This window comes from Leiobunum rupestre, chromosome 8 (assembly GCF_980474605.1).
Source record: "Leiobunum rupestre chromosome 8, qqLeiRupe1.1.hap1, whole genome shotgun sequence".
Classification (NCBI taxonomy): Eukaryota; Metazoa; Arthropoda; class Arachnida; order Opiliones; family Sclerosomatidae; genus Leiobunum; species Leiobunum rupestre.
In genome coordinates, this window is record NC_143391.1 from 27,382,304 (window position 1) to 27,402,875 (window position 20,572).

Genomic DNA, 20,572 nt, shown 5'->3' on the forward strand with positions numbered 1-20,572 from the left:
GCGTGTAAAAATAAATTAACGGCCAGTTCTGTTTTGAAATAAAAGGTTTACCGGTTTTTATGTCGGAGAAGTTCTCGTCTTTTATTTCGCTGTTCACGACAACAGCTATATTAGAAAAATTATCCAGGAAGATATCAGCTAAATCCTTTGGGGTTGTGACGAAATTTCCCCCTTGTTTTAAACTAATGTCCATTAGTTTACTCTTAATTTTACGATTTACGTATTTCCAAAACATTTTAGGATGTTTTAGTGCCATATCACATAAATTCTTATTCATATCGCATTTGTCTCTTTTAATTAAAATTTTGGAGTAAGTTCGTAGATCGCTATAATGCGCGTAAACTAATGGATTACCTGTCCTTTTAAATTTTTTGTGATAGTATGTTTTACGTTTTAATAGAGCAATTAATTCCTGTGAATACCAATCTGGATAATTTTTGGACCTCTTGTACACTTTTTTGGGAATAAATAAGTTCATGGCCGATTCAATTTTACAAGTAAGTTTATTTACACATAAATCAACATCTGTCTGATTGTAGAAGTCTGACCAATCAGAGTCACGTAGATAAGTGTACAAATTACGATAATCGCCTTTTGAAAAATTAAAAGTTTTAGTGCTAGGTGCACTGTTAAAAATAAAGGTTTTATTTTAGACCTCTAAAGTGCTTAAGACATTTTCCAATATTTAAGACCATTCAGGGTTTTATCCAAGAACATATTTACACCTTCTGCTCCCCAAATTCAGTCCTTTCGTGGAGTGTTTAATACATTTTACTTCTTAAACAGTAAGAAGTTAATCTTTTTAACTTTATTTTCAGTCCTTTATAGGCCTCATTTTTTTATAATTATTCAATACGACTCAATAGATCACCTATTAACATGGGCAGGTTAGGCTGGTTGTCGCTAGGGGGAAATAGTCGTTGTACGAAGGGAGTTGATCACGTAAAGTATCATTTAATACTTTCAGTTTTTGATATACACATAGCAAGAATTTTCTGCTGCCCATATTTGGGTTATAATATATTTTGACGCCATAATCAATATCCCCTATATTTAAATCTGTTATCAAATTTTTAAAGACTTAACCTTAGTTAAATATTCATGGAGATTGGAATTTCTTCACATTATGTTATTTTAAAGAAAATATTAAAAAAAGAAATAACTTAGTATTCAAATACTAGTCTCGGAATTGGTCCATATCATTTTTTTCGTCGTTTAAGGAAATTAATTGGATATTCGAAAGGACTAAATGTTAGAACGTAACTTTTTTATACCTTTACCACCAGGACTGGAAAAGGTTTACTCTTTGGGCTCGTTCCTTTTCAATACCCCAAAAGGTATTGTATTCAACATGAAAGAGTAAAATGGGTCTAAAATAATTTATTAGACCGTTTTCAGTATCCAAATGGTTTGAAATAAATTAAAAGTCCAATTTTGGTCGTTTTATAAACCTTTATTTTTAACAGTGTGGAGTAATTTTTTCTAATAGCGTAGAATAAATTAATAAAAAAGGGGGATGACAAACATCAACTGAAACAAAGGAAGGGGTCAGATAAAGAGCTAATCTTAGCGGAATTAATATTTGTAATACACAGATCTAAAGTGTTTCCATAACGGTTTACCATGGTATTAATTTGTTGAAGATTACTGGCGTAACATAGATCGAAAATAAAATTAGCTGTTTTCTTAGTATAAAATGAACAGCGAGAAGTATCGTGTCCCAGCCAGTCAACTTTAGGTAGATTGAAATCGCCCAAAATTATTATATCATCCTGTAAATTCGGTGCGTTTTTTTGCCAATGGTTGTTAAATTCTTCAAATAATTTTGTATTACATCCTGGTGAAAAGTAGACGTTGCCATGTATTAGTATTTAATTACATTTATAAAAATTTAATTACATTTAAAATAATTTAAATACATTTCATATTAATTTACTTACATTTATAATAATTTAATTACATTTATAATAATTTAATTACATTTATAATAATTTAATTACATTTAAAATAATTTAATTACATTTAAAATAATTCAAATACATTTAAAATAACTTAAATACATTTAATATTTATTTAAAACATTCCTACTGACTCGGATTGGATTCGAACATCCAAATGACACCCATTTAACAATTTTCGCCCTTTCGAGTTTCGAACCCACCACATCACGACGAAATTTAATGCCTATAACCACTACACCACAATTTACCACGCTGAACGCTTATTTTTATATCACTTATTTTTTTACTAAAAGACCAAGGCTTAAAATTTAAAATGTATTCTAAAATAGGGCGCTGTAGTACTTCAGAAACGTTTCTTGAGTCAGTTAGAGGAAATCGATCTCCAGGTATAAAAAAACAGTTATATAGGCTGGCCGTCGAGTTAGATCCAAAATGGTCGTTATAAAACCTGAAAATAATCGGACTGGTTGGGTTTCAGGTGAGACAATCTTAACTCGATCTGACGGTGAAATTAATTTTTTTGCTTTACCATTTCATTAAAAACGTTTTTGAAATAGTGCAGCTCATTTAGACAAAAAAGGCCGAAGTTTGCATTAATTGTAGTAGTAAGTTTGACTTTTATGTTCTTAGGTTCGGTGTCTTCAAAAATAGGAAATGTGTGCCATAATTTGGGTTTTTAAACTATCATCTATGTTTCGAGCCAAATGTGGCCATAACGACGTGTCCTACGACCCTTATTATAGAAAATAGTTTGTAGGCCTAATAGTTCTCGAGAAAATGATCAAATAGTTAAATTACTGTTTACCGCTAAATTAAAGCAAGTGTCGGCCCTAGTGTAGTTGCGTTCTGGCTCAATAGATGTAGCCGGAAATGTTTGCTAAAAATGTTTTTTTAAACTATCGTCCATGTTTCGAGCCAAATATCGCTACAACGACGTGACCTACGACCCTTATAGTTTGTAGGAACTTTAATTTGCTTTCATTTAAGCGCATGTACGTTCTCGAGAAATAGTTAAATTGCTGTTTTGTGGTAAATTAATACTATTATATTTCTAGCGATTCCTATGGTTTTATTTATTTCCTTTGATTTATTATTAGTACTATGGTTTTAATATACAGGGTGTTAACTAAAAAATGGACCAGGGCGAATATCTCAAAATGTGTTTTAGCTACGATTTTGAAATTTTAGGTTGTTATAGAGTGCTCAGGGGTCAACCAACTATGAAAATGTCAATGACCTTGAACCATGTCTTCAAGGTCATTCGAAAATTAACTTGGGAACCGTAAGAGCTACGAAGTTGGTTACAATTCGAAAGTTGTTCCCCGTCACATTTTATGGTTAACTAGTTTTGACTCGATCTGATTTCCGAAATAGGAAGTTGAGCAATGTTAGGCCAAAATCAAGAAGACCATTTAAGGTTTTTGTATTTAGTTGTTAGCAAGCTCTTCATTTTTTAAGCCCTCTTGAACGTATTTATTTTTTGATATATCAGTTGCTTTGAAAATTGATTTTAAAAATATATCATTCACTTCTTTTCGCCTTTTGCATATCAAACTGAACTGGGAAGCAGTTATTCGGGCTTTTCTTTCAGTAGTCCACAACAAACAATTTGATTGCTCACGTGTCTCAACTTCAAGCATTATTGATGCAGCCAAATCAATTTTTAAATTTCCCGGAAGCTTTTTCCAGAAGTCGTGAAATGTCAACTTTGAGGTTTTCATTTAGTTCTAAAACTCCTAATGGGAGAGGTATTTGCTTTATTGGAGCGGCTGTTGTAGAATCATCTTTTGAGGAACTTGTGGTAGGAACTTCTTCGTTAACTGCAAGTTGAGGATATTTTTGTGGAAAAAAGTTATTCTCTTCTTGCATAAGAACTAGCATGGACCTTCTATTTCCAGATACCATTCTCTCGGATAGAGCTTTTATTCGTTTTTTCATTTCTACATTATCATCTGGGGTATTGATATTTTCTAGGCTACTATAATTCAGGGACGTTCGTTGTTTTAATTTTTCACTACATTTCTCCGGCATATGTTTTACAAACTGTAGTTCCGAAAAAAGGGCTTTAGATATTTTCTTTTGTGTTGTTGGTGCAGACCACGCTCGACGTTTTTCTGTACAAGCAGTATCATCTCGTATGAATATCTTTCCAGCTCGCTTACAATCTAAAAGGTACCACAGTACCAAACCAACGTGCTTGCAAACTCCTCCTGCACCCGCCTTACACCCACACCAGGCTGATTCTACAACTGCTGACTTTTTGTTTATATAATTGCGACATCATACTTATTTGAAAGAGTAAAAGAGAACTCCACTTGGCTTTTCACATAAATGTTTGAGATTGTAGATGTTTTCGGCCCACAACTTAGCATGACTTCCGACACCTTACTCGCCTTGAACATCCGATATCCTAACGTCAAATGTTTTTTAGCTTGAGAATCATTGTGATGACTAGTAATTGATTTTTCATTGAATATTCCAGGAATAACATTTAGTTGTTTTGTCCAGTTTCCTTTGGGTAGTAGTATTTTTTTGTTTATGGCTTTCTTTTTTGGATTTTTTAAACTCCATCTATTTAAAAATATTATGTTAGGTTATATAACATTAACATCGTTTTCAATGATTATTTAGACTTACTTTTTCAGTTTTTGTGCTGCCTCCACGTTTTCCATTGTCTACTAAACCTTTCACTAACAAAAAACTATATTTTTTACACAACAATTAAAGATAAATTCATTAAAATAGTAAATATAATATTCTAAGCCTAACGATTCAGTAAAACCAAGGAGTGACCCCTAAAATAGTAACTCTCCCACATTACACGAAGAGAAAATTCGACGAGTCACCCTTTTTATAAAGATCTAAACTTCCAAACTGAACTGAGCTCCTACGTATCTCGTGACGAAAGCGATACATAATAACAAGTTCGGCAAGCGTAATGACTTTATAGAAAGGCCTATTAAACATATCTGTAAATGTGGATGGAATTCCAGTTCACAAGAGCACGAAAAGAGAGTGTTGGCCAATATTGGCCAAATGTGATCAAACAAACAACCAATCGCCTTATGTAGTGGGGATATTTTATGGCTATGGAAAACCAAAACCATTAGATCGATATTTAGAAACGTTTTTAGAAGAGTCATTAGAACTTGTTTATAATGGACTACAGTTCGAAGGAAGAAGTTTTGAAATTGAATTGGGTCCTTTTATTTGTGACGCCCCCGCCAAGGCTTATTGATTACGCGTTAAAACTCATAGTGGGTACTTTACTTTCATTTTTGTTAATCAAAAGGAGAGTGGAAATATAAAGTGATTTTTACCGAGTTCGATGCCCCATTGAGAGATGATGCTAGTTTTCGGAACAAAACTCAAAAAAGAACACCATTTACAAAATGTAAGTTCACCACTGACCGCTTCACCTATTGATATGGTATCTGTTTTCCAAACCATTATATGCATTTAGTTTGCCTTGGGTGCGTAAAACGTATGATATATGAAATCATGAGACCAAATTCTCGAGTAAAACAAAGCAAAAACGATATAAGTCGTTTATCAGAAAGAATGGATGTAATTTCAAAGTACACGCCTGTTGAGTTTTCGAGAAAGCCTCGTAGTTTTTCAGAGTTTGATAAATGGAAGGCCATCGAATTTAGCAGTTTATTATATACGCAGAGTTTCACATTTTTCAAGAAATATTACCCCATTCGTGTATACACCATTTTCCGCTACTGCACTGTGCGATATATTTGTTACGCAGTAAAACTCCAACAGAACCAGTTATCGACTACGCTGACTCTATACTTAAAACTGTACAATTTTCATAATTTGTTACCCCTTTCTAGTCAAGTTAGGTTATTTGGAGGCTTAGATTCGTTCTCAGCATTCGCATTCGAATCCTACCTTGGTAAACTTAGAAAGCTCATACGTAGTCCGAACAAATCTTTACAACAAATAATTTATAGATCATTAAATAATTTATAGATTATCTGAGCTGAATGTTTTAGAAATTCAGGGCGATTTGCAAAATAAGCTTTTACCGAAAGTGAAAGGAGAGCGTAATGAAGGACCAATTTTAGGGAATATAAATGTTTTTCAATACAAAAAACTATATATTAATGGGTTTTCTTTGACAACACAAATTAGCGATAATTGTTGTAAAATGAAAACTGGAGAGGTTGTTATAATCAAAAACATTGTACAAAATCAATCCGATATTTTCATAGCTGGCTGCTTTTTCAAAGAAAATTCAGACGCTTACACTTACCTATTTATTTTTGCTGCGGGATTGTGCGTTAATCCAACTCTGCCCACGTTTGGAGCTTCACCAGACCGCTTGGTTTACCAGGAAAATGAAGGGTGGGGCTTACTCTAAATAAAAACATTAGCGAAATGCAAAGAGCAATACATAAGCATAGCTCAAGGTATTGCCAACAAAGAATCCACATTAAAGTTCCTAAAGAATGATGAAAATGGTGTGTCACATTTAGACCGCAACCACAAGTTCTACTACCAAATACAGGGTCAAATGGGTATTATAGGGTTAAAGTGGTGTGATATTTTGGTTGACTGAGGGAACAACCAATCATTCTGTGATAGAATAAAATATTTTTTTTATACTGTCAAGGTCCCTAAACTGATATTTCTATGAAAAGTTTGGCATACCATAATCGGAAAGAAATAATTAAAAAAAGCTCATTTTTTACCAATTCAAATTGTGTTTATTTTAAATATAAAAGGACATTATTTGTTAATAATGAATATATTTTAGTTACTACTTTTTATTCGGAATGATCTTCATTTTGATCTGCAAAATATATTCAAGTTTTTTTTTGAGATTTTACATTTAACAATGGTTCATTACAAAAATGTACCAAATAATTACAAATTCTCCATACTTTATTGAGTTGAATATGCATGTTGTTTGGGAAAATAGAGCTGAGTATGTGATATTCCTTTACACTCCTGATTACTCTCTCTACATGAATGCGTACACTAGCTATCTCTCGTGTCAGTTTTTCTTCTTCAGTTGAAAGTTGAGCTTTATCCTTCAGAAATGGTGGCATGTTTAGAGATACTCCTCTATTCGTTAACATTTCCTGAATCAAGAAACCTCTGTCTGCTGATATTCCATCTCCAGGTTCAAGGAGATCTAACAGCCCACACTGTTGCGTTAAATCTTGGTCAGACATCCGTCCAGGCACTAAATCCGATACGAAGCTGATAAACCCATTTGAGGTAATTCCGATTAGGCCTTTGGCTGTGTTGTGAGTTTTATAAGAGGACCATGTGTCACTTTGCGTTTTGTAGTCATTTGTTTTTTGGATGAAGAGTTCTGAACTTCTGAAGCGTCTATAACAAGCCGTGTAGTGGGAAACTTCTCTTTAAACTCCTGTGGCATAAATTTGTCCACTACTGCACGCGAAGGCCATATATGTATTTGACTTAACCGCTTCTCAAGCAAATCTAACCAGGTAATACAAATATTAGAAACTGTTGAAACTGAAATTTTAAATCTATAGGCAAGGTCTTCTTCCAGAAGGCCAACATTTAAACGGCAAAGAGCCAGAAATAGTTGTTCTCTGAATGACAATAGCATTGGACGACCGTGCAACTTTTCATCTCTACCATGTTCGCGTTTATACCCAGTAGTTCCGTTGTATAATTTCAAGTCCTTAAAATATGGTTCAATGAATGAAAATAGATCATCAAACACATCAATGCTATCGCACCCAGTGTAGAACTTAATTTTAGGTGAGGATGACGATATCTTACTTAATGAAAACTTGTCAGATTCCTTCAGCATATTTTTTAAATTGTGAATTTGAATTTTATAACGCATATTTTCCTCATTAGCTAATGTTATACGGTTGTTCAAAATACTAATTTCGGCCTATATATTCATTGTTTCTGACAAACCTTCTTGGACTTTTAAGGAATCGGCCTTTAAAGAAATATTTTCTTTCTCCAATTTTTCATTCCGACTTCGTAGAGTGGCTATTTCATTTTAAATAATTGATCTCACAGATTTGAGCTCTTTGTATATTTATGATGCTTGATAGAGATTCCTAGTCCGGTATTAAAGAGTAATTATGATCACTAGTCAACGTAGAGCGCATTTCAAGTCCTGAAATATTACTTAGATCAAGTTGATTTGATATATTCATTACTAACGGTTGTTCAATCAAGATATCCAAAGTAACTTTTGGTTGTGATTTTGGAATTTCAATTTCGTGGGATGGATCAGGAACGTATGCACAGTCAAACTTTCCAAAATAAAATGGAACTCTATCTAAATATCCTTTATGGCAAGATCTATCAAAATGATAGCCACACACTCACGAGGAGACGACCCGAGGTGGTTCTCACCGATTTGGTTCAAAGTTGGGTGATTGTTAGACCTAGATATAACATGAAACCCGTTAAAGGGAAAAGTTACGCTGGGCTTCCGTTTTGCCATGGCAACCAAAAATGTTTTTGACAACATAAAATAAGAAAAAGTCTATGTAAAATGACATGCGAAAATGACAAATTCTAAGGGTCCCCCCTGTGCAAAACTTCAATAAATCAAAAAATAATAATTTAAAAAAATAAACAAAATATATTAAATTTTACAATTTTGGATTACTTTGGACAAATAGGGGGGAATAAAAACCATTTTGGGTGAACTCGAGCGAATTTGAATAAATACGTCGAAATTTTAGGTATAATACAAAATATTTGTAAAACTTATGCCGTAATAACTGCCATATATTTTCGCCGATTAATCTTAAAATTTCTACATTACATTATCTGAACTATGTAAACAGAGTTTTAGATTTCGATAGAAAAATGACGACATTTTATAAAATGGCGGATACAAATATAAATCATGGTGCAATAAGTTAGGTAATTTGTATCCGATTAACCTAAGATTTCCTACGTTACATTATCTGCCCGAATGAATTCGTACTAAAGATTTTAATAGAAATCCGACACCATTTTGGAAAATGGCGGATATCAATAAAACTCATCGTGCGATAAGTTCCGTAAATATTCGTCGATTAATCATTTTCGCATGTTATTTTACATAGACTTTTTCTTATTTTATGTTGTCAAAAACATTTTTGGTTGCCATGGCAAAACGGAAGCCCAGCGTAACTTTTCCCTTTAACGGATTTCATGTTACATCTAGGTCTAACAATCACCCAACTTTGAACCAAATCGGTGAGAACCACCTCGGGCCCCCAATTTATCTAAATTAATAGGGCCCCATCCATTGGTCCAGCACTAGTATTTTACTTTTAAATTCATTTCGACTACAACGAACCGATATTACCAGGAAACTATATAGGTATACACTTGGAATGTCTAAGGAAGATTTTTACGGCCGTGGCGAAGCTCGTATAAATGGGCGTGTCATAAAAGCGGGAAAACTCACGCGCCTCGCTACCCTAATTCGACGAAAACTCGTCATTAAGCCTATTCATGGTTATTATATTATTAGCTTACCTGATTATATCCTTTATAACCATACAAATACCTGAAATTAGTCATCACTACACTTCTTTGGCGAAGAACATTATAATTACTTCAATATATTAAGTACGTTAACAAATTGAGGTTTTTAAATCCATTGTTTTATAAGCCTTTTTTCTGCGCAGGAAAATCGCATATTTGTTACCATGACGACGCATTCTTTTCGCATCAAACCTCGAGCCAATGAAATTGAAATGTCGTGTTACGTCTTACACTTGACGTAGTTAAGCCCCGCCTTTTTCTCGACGCGCTTTCGTATCACCGTCCCAATGGAACCTTAGACATTCCAAGTGAATACCTCTATAGTTTCCTGATATTACCCATAGCCTTGATATGAACACGAACAGCAATTTATTTGTTAGAGTCCGCTTCCCTTAATGTTAGTCGTCTTAGAAACGACTAATTCACTCTCAGAGGTTCTGCAAAATCCACAGCTTTTTTATTCTAGAGCTAATGAATTATGTCAAGGAACTATAAAATCTTTAAAGGATATGTGAAATGAAGTTAAATTTACGAAATGTGGGCTGAGGCGTCTAAAATGGCAAATATGATAGAAATCGAAGTAGCTGATCCCAACGCTTTAGCCAAAACAACAGGAAAAATAATGAAAACTCAGAACAAAAAATTTAAAAGTATTTTTGTTTATGATACAAAAGCACCGCATAACTTTCTATTCAATACTGGGATACGTTTGTCAGTGAAATGCAAACGCGATTTACGGACAACAATAGGTTACTAAAAGTAATAACAAGAATGTATTGAAGTTACTAAGAATATTGGACTACAGGATTCTGATTCCCATCCTCGCAGCGTTTGGAGCTTAAATTCGTCTGCTTTCCCATTCAAGTTTGCTATATGGTATAACCTTGAATGCCCCTTAAATGCAGACGAACTTTCTCCACAAAAGCTGTGAGGATGGTACCAGGGGTTAATGCTATGCTCAAATATTCTTAGTAACCTCAATACATTCTTGGTAATAACAGCAGCTGAACCTCAAAACGAAACCTTTTTAAATCCTGAAGAAATAGTTCATTTTTGTAAATCATTTGAAAGATTTTCTTTTAATATTGACGCGCTAAAATGTCATACTAAAGTTGCTAAATACCTTTTATTTGATGGAAATTTTAAAACCGTTGAAGATTGATTCAAACATCTTATTCCAATTAAGGAGGGTTTCCGCGATCTCCGAAAATATTTGAATCTTGTCAATTGTATACCAGTTTCAAGCGCAACTGGCGAAAGAAGTTTTAGCTCGTTAAAGAGAATAAAGTCATTTACGCGAACAACTATGGGAGAAAATAGGTTGTCGAATCTCTCCATTTTATCAATAAATCGCGATTTGTCTAACATTCTTAGAGATAACCCTATGCGCGTTGTGGATGAATTTGGAAATGCACAAATAGGAGAACGTCTTTCATTATTTGAAAAAATATTTTATTGTCATTTTGAAATATTTTTAAATTGACAATAAACATTTTTCTTAAAGGTTTCATTGTGTTATTTCTTCTACAAAGGTCTCTAGCTTTGATAATATTTTTAGGGGCCCTCTCAAATTGTTTAGCCTACGTGCAAAAAAATCCTGGCGGCGCCACTGCACACACTTTGTGATGTTTCTGTCCAAGCGGTTTTCGGGAAATAGGAGTACACCATAGTCTCCTTTCTGATGCTTTAACGTCATCTGTATTTTCAAGATTATTTTAATCCATTCGTTTTTAAGATTTTCATTCCTAGGAAATGGGCTAAAAGTCACACCCGGAGAACGTGAAGATATTGTGTTACATCCTGGTACACTACAGCGTCGCCCAGCCATTTTTCACTGTTACCTTAACGTAAAAGTCCGAGGCTTATATAAAAAAGCAAATTCGACTACTAAACAACTTGCCTATTACCTACAGAAACACGGTTTAAACCTAGTTTCTACAAAGACAATTTATTTATTTAAAAATATATAAAACTATATAAAACAATACTTTAAATATGCAGAATAATAATTATAATAGCGCCCGTGACCTGAAGTAAGGCTTAGTAAGCACGTTAATTTTTCGCCATAGATTTCTAGTCTAGGTTTTGGCAAGGAGGATGCTATCCTCCTTGGTTTTGGCTTACGGCTATGAAACGTCACTTCTACGTCACCAGTGACGCGCCCGATACATCTAAACAAGAAGGCCAATGTTACTTTATAGAAAGGCCTATTGCGTGGCGTGCTCTGATAGCCCTGAGCTGAGCTTTTTCTTCAGCCCATTAAAAAAAGACCCACATGAAAATAATCCCAATTTTCTAAGCGGTCTAATTTAAGCGCTTCTCTGTTGTTGGTATTAAGAACAGTTCTGGAATCAGAACTTAATTCTTTAATTTCCCCCCCCCTTTACATACACTAACTAAACTAAGCTGTGACAAAACCGGTGTATTTTTAATAATTTACAAAAGAAATGTACATGACTGTTTAAATGTACTCGGAAGTAATTTTTTTTTAGTCGATGAGTATAACAATGCACATATGGGCAACATCCTCCAACAGCATTCTCCATTTTCACTTACAATTGTTGCAAAAACACTTGCCAGTTGCCACGCTTTATTTTATCTTTAATTTGGAAATTTTGACTCGGGGAGTCGGAAAACCACGAGTGTCTCCATCCCGATCCTGTACGCATATCTGATTCGCTGCTTTCGTGGCGTCGTCTGTTTAACGAATATGCATTTTAGTCTCCGTTAATTTATCGACGATGGATAAAAATTATTGTTGCGGGTTTTGTTCTAAAGAATTTAAAACTAGATCGTCTTTAACCAGTCATTTGAAAAGAGTTCATACCTCAATAATTTCTAACAGTTTAGGAAGGACTAATAAAAATTATATGTACAGAATCATGTCTTAAAAATAAAGCATTTTCCGCTATTAGCGGACTTCTTCAATTTCAAATTCATATTGTAGCTAAATTTCTATTTCTAAGTCAGTAAACTGTGACAGTGTAGGGAATACTAAATTCATATAATATTTACAGATATTATAAAAATATAACATAATTTTTAATATATTGCATTTTCCACTATTAGCTACTTAGTCATTTCAAACAAATTTAGGAAAGTTTAAAATTCAGGGTTGTACATTTTGTAAAATAGTAAACTGTGACAGTTAAAGACTAAAAAATTTACAGATATTTTAACATCATTATCATAGTTTTAAATATTACATCTACACTAGCCTATTAGTGTCGTCATCAATTTCACATGTTGGCGTACCGCTGCAGACACATTCCTAATTCTCGGACGTTTCAAAACTTTATACATTGTTCAACACAAACGCTAGCAGAGCTTTAACAACCCAGAATAGAGACCTATAATATTATGTCAAAGTACTGTTCTAAAAATTGAGTTGTCGAATGATTCATATTTCTGTTGTTTTGAAAATACCTTAGATTAGACGCAAAAAATAGAAGCTAAGCGAATGAATTAATTTCAATCGAAAAATATTTCCCATACAATTAAAATGATTTGTATTTAAATTTTTTAAAGATCATAATAACTTTATTAAAGTGTTGGTTGCACGAAAAATCGATAGTAATAAAAATGAATGAATGTGGGCTGGTTTTGAAGCCCTCGGCGTTCTCTTTCTAAAAATGTCATTGTCGAAACAAATTTCCAAGTTTAAGTGTACTAATTTTGAGTCCGAAACTGACCACCCCAAAATTATGAAATTTTCCGCGAATTTTTCTCCTCCGTAGCACGAGCAATTTGGGACAAATCGAAGCTGTAGTTTTATTCCTAAAATAGAAGGAACTGAAGTGGAGGGATTCGGTTTACTTGTAGAAGTTTTCAAACCAGAGATTTTTAATCATAATATTAGGCTTATTATTATAAAAAAAATTTAAGGGCGCGCTTCGCGGCGCGCACGACACGGCGTTTTTATTTTTCTATATTCTAATTACTACTGCGTAGGACTTTTTCCTGGGTGTTAAATCAACCTGCTTTAATCCCAGATGTAAAGAAATGTATTACAGACAATTAGCCAATGATACGCTTCGCATTTTCTGACGTCATGGGTGCCGATAAAAATTTTAGAAGTCTGGAAATTCGCCGAAAAACTCGATTTCGACCATTTTGACTTCTTTTGTAAGTAATTCAAAGACCGCTTAACCGATTTTGATGAAATTTTCTGTACTTGCTATAAAATGATTTCTCTTTTTAAAGAATCAATAATTAGCCATAGCTAAAATTTCGTGCAACCAACACTTTAACACAAAGTTAAGAAAATCTTTATATTAATTTATAGGGATAGTATTTTGTAATTTAAAAATTAATCAAGGTGAAATAACAATTTAGTTCATATGATTGTGCGCTTCATATTATTATAAGTATCAAATTAAACATAAATATGACAATCGTAACCTTTACCCATACATTTTTCGTACAACCTCTTTTCTTCACCAAAGATAAATTAGTAGGACTAGTATCTCAAATTACCGGAATTTTAGTAGGCATTAACATTACGTTTTTCTAAAATGAAAACTCTGTCAATCAGATAGAAAACTAAAACCATTTAAAAAATTATATTCCATCTTTTGCCTAAATGTAAATATACCAAACCACAAATATTTTATAATTTATCAGCGTTTGTCCTATATAAAGCACTTATGTAATGGTTTAAAATACAGTTCTTGAATTCCTTCCTCGACAAAGAGACCATATTAAAAACTAAATAATCGCGAAGCCTAAATAATGCCGGTTTTCAATAAATTGTCATACTTATGGTTACTTATGCTATTATTAGTAGACAGGTTAATCCAGCGCTTAAAAACGTGTAGGGGGAGTTTGTAGCTGAGTGTAGACGTACCTTAGTGCGTACAAGCCTGCACCTCATACAAGTTCCCATTAGTACCATTACACGTTTTCTGGCATTTCCTGGTCTTATATTAAATTATTTTAGACTCACCCGTGGGTTGTTGGGTTGTTCTCGGGTTCCCCGATGTTTTGACCTTTATTTTAATCAATTAACTTTATACTTGTGAGCCGGAAAAAGTTTAATTACATTGACTTTAATAGCACAATTGTTCATTAGGGTTAACTTGATTAAGGAATTTTTTTTTATTCAAGGTAGAAAGGGCTGATTGAGTCTGAGAAGACCGCGAGCCCGGCGAAACACCATCTGATTAATCAGGGCGAGATATGTGTAACGGCCACGCCAACGAGGGGATACGTGGGGACAGGGGTGGGGACACCCGTGGCGGAAGTATTCCGACCACCCGTTGGGGAATTGGTAGTCGTCCTCACACGACCATCCACAAACTCTGCCTCCCGGACGCCTGGGATTACAGGAGTGAGCCACTACTCCCGGCTGATTAAGGAATTATCAAATATTTTTCCAAATGAAGTAAAATATAGAGTACGAGCGATTGACGCGCAGCGCCTCTAGGGGCGAGCTCGCGTGTAACTCGGTTAAAAATAAACTACAATTCCCGTTGACGCTAATGTAAATGTAGCGATGATCTAAAGTAAATTAACAAATCGTTTTTAGAAAAAATATTTGATTAACTTTTTTTTCCATAATAAATGAATTTGAAAGAAACCCAAAAAAAGCCTTTAAGATATATTTTATCGTTTTATTTTTGGAAAAGGAGGGCTCAAAGTTCACGCGAATGCCTAGATATACATCTAGGGAGAGCGTTTATTCCCATTCGACCGCAATCCCATTCGACCGAATCCCGACCGAAAGAATTTTAAAATGTAGCCCAATTGGCGGGGTGATTTGGTGTTTTATTTATAAGGTATGTACTATCGAAGATCCATGTTTAGGTTAGGTTAGGTTAGGTTAGAGTTGGTTAAGTTTACTATTTCAGTTTTGGTTCAGTTACTTTTCTTGACTAGGTGAAGATAAAAATATAATTCATGCTCATTCCATTTTATTTTCAAATAAATGCATAGTACAAAGATATTAAAATGGCATAGCTAAATTCATAGCTACTGCGTTCGGTCGAATTAGACACATAAAAACCGCACGTTTCGGCGGAATTCGGTTGAATGGGACACCTCAAAAACCACCTTCGGTCGAATGGGATTTCGGTCGAATGGGACTAAAGCAGGGAGAGAGCGCTGATTCTCGGTGAATTTCAAATACTTCTATCTTGTACAACCTAGAGTAATATTTTATCGAAATTATATGACAATTAAAATTAAATTACTTACATTAATTTTTTTATCGTAGACGTTTTTAGTCACTGACGTCTCAGGTATGCATTGCACTTGAACTACTGAGCTGTCTTCGTTAACTGTTTTCCTAACGTTAAATATACGATTAGGTACAGTCTGTTACAAAAGTCTTCGACAAAGGGAGTTTTTGCATTTATCTTAAATTTTCTCGAAACGTGTAAACGATAGAAAAATGAAACCGGAAGCAATTTTTAATACTTTTTTATTTCCTTTCACGTGGAGTGGTCGTTTTTTGCAAAGCGATAATAGTTACGGTGGAAACGCCAGATGTCGTTTTTGACACCTTTTAACATAATGGAGTTACGCCCCTGAAACCGGCATTTTCGGATTCAGGGTGGTCGATTCATATTTAGAAAGTGTCACTGCCATTGCTCTACCACCAACGGTTGAGGAGCTATAGCCGGTTGCAATTTTCGATTCCATTTGGGAAAAACTAAAAGACGTCAAATATCACTTGTGGCATTCCCCCGATAATACAGAGCCTTTCAACTACAATTAATATTGTATAGGAAAAGAGACGAGAATGGAAGCAATGAAAGTAGAAAATAGGTGAAGAAAACTATAATCACTGGTGTAGCAAAAGGTCTCCGCCTTTTAACCCCTCAACCGATTCTGCCAAATTGGTTTTTACCACAAGTAACATAATCTCTATTAGTATGACACTTGCCATTGTTTCAATGTTAAAACTTTTAGTCACTGTGTCTATCAAAATATTGTAAAAAAGCCATTCACTCGAGGAAAGGATGCTAAACCAGTAATTACAATTTTCTACTTTCATTGCTTCCATTCTACAGGAAGGTACTTGTGCTTCAATGAAAGCTAATTAAATTTCCTGCAAACCATTTCCTATAATAAGGGTCGTAGGACACGTCGTTATGGCAACATTTGGCTCGAAACATAGATGATAGTTTAAAAGAAACTTCGAGAAGCAAAGTACCCTTTAAATTTTATTGCTTTTTAAAACGTTTTCCCGCCCGCTGCCTAATACCCTATTCAGACGAGGCTAATAAAACTGGGTTCAGTAAACCAAAGTTAAATTTTTATAGCACATTTCAGTATAGCTAAATAAGGTCTGTTTTCAAAAACGGGAGCTAAACCCGGGTTTATAAGCCTCGTCTGTAAAGAGTATTAGGGCCTGTTGCAAAAGCCCTAGCCAAAGTGCTAGCCCATTGAATTTAACATGTGCGATTCTAGCAAAGCAGACTTTTGCAACAGGCCCTTAATCACGAAACTAGGTTACGAAACAGTCGCGTACGTGAGATAGATGTGAAAATGTATTGATTTTTGTATCTAAAAATATTTCTTTATATCGCGCCATCTGTCTTAATGACGGAAGAAATATAAAAAAATACGATTTAATGGACAACTCCCCATGCATTTAATTTAAGTGAAAATTCTTGTTTTCCGAGAATTTGGTAAACGTGAAAGAGAAATGTAAGTCTACATTTTTTCCATCTTAAAATGTCCAAAAAATTATTCATTCATTTTCTTACCTTTTCGGATCGCGATAGCTGGGAGCAAAACGCATTATTTTCTTCTCGCCCCGCCATTCTTTTTCTCTAACTCGCATTTACTGCTTACTATAATTTTGAAACGGGCTTTAGCTATTCCGAACGCCGAAAAATATTAAAGTAATCGATGAATTTATGACTAATTGGATTTCAAAAACAGATTAGATGTCTTAGTAAAAGATTCATTGAAATAATTTTTAATTTAATTAATTCAGTCAAATGAAACATTGATAAATTTCGGCAAATGTGTGTTTGGGAAAAAACGTGTAAAATATTGTGAATTTCCATTACCCCCAACGGGACCTAAATCCTAAACTTTTCAGAATAAATTTAAGTAAGGCAAACGTTGCTTATTAGATCCAGTCAAAAACGCATCCAAGAAGGGGCGCCAAATTTAGCATCCAAGCTGTACCCCCCTTAATCCAAAACCTTCCTACGCGCCTGAATTTGAGTACCCATTGTTTATTACCCCCCTAGATCTGACTAATAATTTTGGGTCTTCAACTAGGGGAGGCGGTGGTTTTCGAATCCAGCTTTCTTTGGCACGCGTAAAAAGCAATGAAAACGCGCATTTTTAATAACTTCGCTTTGTGTTCGTGCAGGCCGCAGCTAAAGAAAAAAAGAAGTCGGCGTGGCGCAGCGCCATCGAACGGAGCATTCCCGAAATCAGCAAAGACAATAAGATTAGAGCGCTAGCCCTTAGTCACTGCGAAAGTGAAAAACAGGAGGCGCTTCATAAGGAGTCAATTAACAAAATACATAAGGTCCGGTTGACCAATGACTTCAAGATTGACAACGCTCTGGACAGATGCTCGAGGGTGGTCTTTCCCGCCGTAATGATCGCCTTCACTTCTATTTATTGGGCTTATTTTACTTCGACTGCCGATACATCTTAATGCGGACGATACTACCTTACTTTATCTGGACTGGTTAAACTAGGCTCGGACAGATGGCACTGTGAAATCTTTCAAAAACACGTTATGGAAGCTTTCAAAACGGTTGGGATCGACTTACAAGGAGACTACCCGAGGTGTTACACACCGATTTGGTTCAAACTCGGGGCATTGGTAGACCTTCATGTAACTTGAAAAATCCTAAAGGGATTTTATTCAATGGGCAACGAAAAATGTTTTTGACAACTTAAAATGGAAATTTTCCCATTGAAAATAACATGGGATTTTGACTTATTCCCTGTGAAACATTTTACAAAATTGAAAAAAAAATACCAAAATTATAAAAAAAATTATAAAAATTGACGAAAAAAAATCAAAATTGGTCACAATTTTATCAATTTTTTTAATTTTTTTCACAGGGAAATCGGTCAAAATCCCATTTTTTATGTTGTCAAAAACATTTTTCGTTGCCATGGCAAAACAGTTGCCCATTGAATAAAATCCCTTTAGGATTTTTCAAGTTACATGAAGGTCTACCAATCCCCCGAGTTTGAACAAAATCGGTGTGTAACACCTCGGGTAGTCTCCTTGTTAGTGATAATCGACTTTATAAAAAAATTATTTCAATTACAACCGAGGTTTTTTCACGTTCATAATCTCAGAGCTTATTCTCCTTTAAATTAACTGGATTTTGGTGACGTAAATTAAATACTACAAAATTACAGTTGGTTACACAAGATTAGCCGTAACTGCAGCTCTGCTCAGTCTAAATCTTTTGACAGAACAAATCTCTTTTCAATCAGTGGTGTTCATACAACGCTTGCTAAATTTAATATAAAACGTATTATAGTTTCCTCGTGGCACAGTTAGCCTATCATCCCTTAAAAATGTATAATGAAATCTTATGTTAATTCGAGAAGAAATTAAATGGAACAAGATATGACGCTGCCATCTTCGTTAACAAAATTATCGAAATAAAAGACTAGTTTTTTTACTATAACGGCTATGTTTATTTACGTTGAGACCGATAACTTTGAAACAAATCGTGCTTAAGTCTAATCAGGATTATCTGTAAAAGTTAGAGTGTCTCTTATTCGGACTAAACAAATCACCAACCTAACAATTAACAATAATAATAATAATCAGCTAGGCTACCCAGGTAGCACGAACACGTGTATATTTGGTTGATATTTAGTAGTTATCGTTTATATTTCGTGTTAGGAAACATTAATATAAAAGTATATACTTCGTGGATAAATAGCTGATAAATTACTAGGTTGGAATGGTGTTCAGCTGTACGTTATGCTCACGTATATATTTGGCGAAGATATCACTAGATTGAAATAGAGGTAGATATTTCGTGTATGAATAGTAGATTAATTACTAGGTTGGAATGGTGTTTAGCTGTACGTTATGCTCACGTATATATTTGGTGAAGATATCACTAGATTGAAATAGAGGTAGATATTTCATGTATGAATAGTAGATAAATTACTATGTTGGAATGGTGTTATGCTCACGTATATATTTAGTGAAGATCTCACTAGATTGAAATAGAGGTAGATATTTCGTGTATAAATAGTAGATGATTAACCATGTTGGAATGGTGTTGTGCTCACGGTTATATTTGGTGAAGATATCACTAGATTGGGACAAAGGATATTTCGTGTAAATAAATTACTAGGTTAGAATAGTGTTAAGTTTGAAGTGACCTTTTATACCTTTTAAATTAAAAATGGGGCGTTATCGTTAGTATTTTTTCCTAAATTGATTGAAGACAGTGCTCGGTTTTAGGTTTACATTTTAGTTAAGTTTAATTACGTTACTACAATATATTGTTGTCGTTATTCAGTTTGATTAGTGGCCGCTTCTTTATTCAGTCACGTAGAAATATATTTCCGCTGTCGATAGACAACCTACAAGCCGAATTGGTCAAAGATATTTCGATCAAAGAAATTCAACCTCCTTCAATATCGCTCTTTAACCTTCGCCCAACGCGTTATCAATAGACCTAGAATTGAGTCATTTCACCTATTTAATATCGGGAACTTTTCTTGAAATGTTCGGACTGCAGATAAAAATTATTATTTTTTGCGCTCCGTGAACTTTACGGTTCAAAGGAAAAAAATTAAGAGGTTTTTGTCACCCAGCTTTCGTTTGGTAAAAAACCAATTATTCATTTTGTCGCGCGCCGTGAATAGTAAAGATCGATTACTCGCCGGGAGTAGTGGCTCACTCCTGTAATCCCGGGCGTCCGGGAGGCAGAGTTTGTGGATGGCCTTGTGAGGACGACCACCACTCCCCCAATGAGTGGTCGGAATACTTCCGTCACGGGTGTCCCCACCCCTATCCCCCCGTGTGGCCGTTACACATCTCTCGCCCTGATTAATCAGCTGGTGTCTTCGCCGGGCTCGCGGTCTTCTCAGACTCAATCAGCCCTTGCTTCTTTGAATAAAAAAAAAAGATCGATTACTCTCTTGCCTTTCGTAAA

The 20,572-nt window shown here is 34.6% G+C and overlaps 1 protein-coding gene across 1 annotated transcript; it reads left to right on the plus strand.

Moving 5' to 3' along the window:
- Positions 1 to 423: 423 nt before the first annotated feature.
- Positions 424 to 18,288, plus strand: LOC149932972 (uncharacterized). Its single transcript, XM_090157060.1, has 2 exons — positions 424 to 497; positions 17,791 to 18,288. The coding sequence occupies exons 1-2, from the start codon at positions 477 to 479 to the stop codon at positions 18,082 to 18,084; spliced, it is 315 nt and encodes a 104-aa protein (XP_090013186.1). The 5' UTR covers positions 424 to 476; the 3' UTR covers positions 18,085 to 18,288.
- Positions 18,289 to 20,572: the final 2,284 nt, after the last annotated feature.

What these genes read in the sequence shown, in the direction of transcription:
- LOC149932972 (XM_090157060.1), top strand. Translation starts at nt 477, where the DNA reads ATGGCCGATTCAATTTTACAA. An exon ending in TGGCCGATTCAATTTTACAA is followed by an intron (nt 498 to 17,790) that starts GTAAGTTTATTT and finishes GTGTTCGTGCAG; the next exon opens with GCCGCAGCTAAAGAAAAAAA.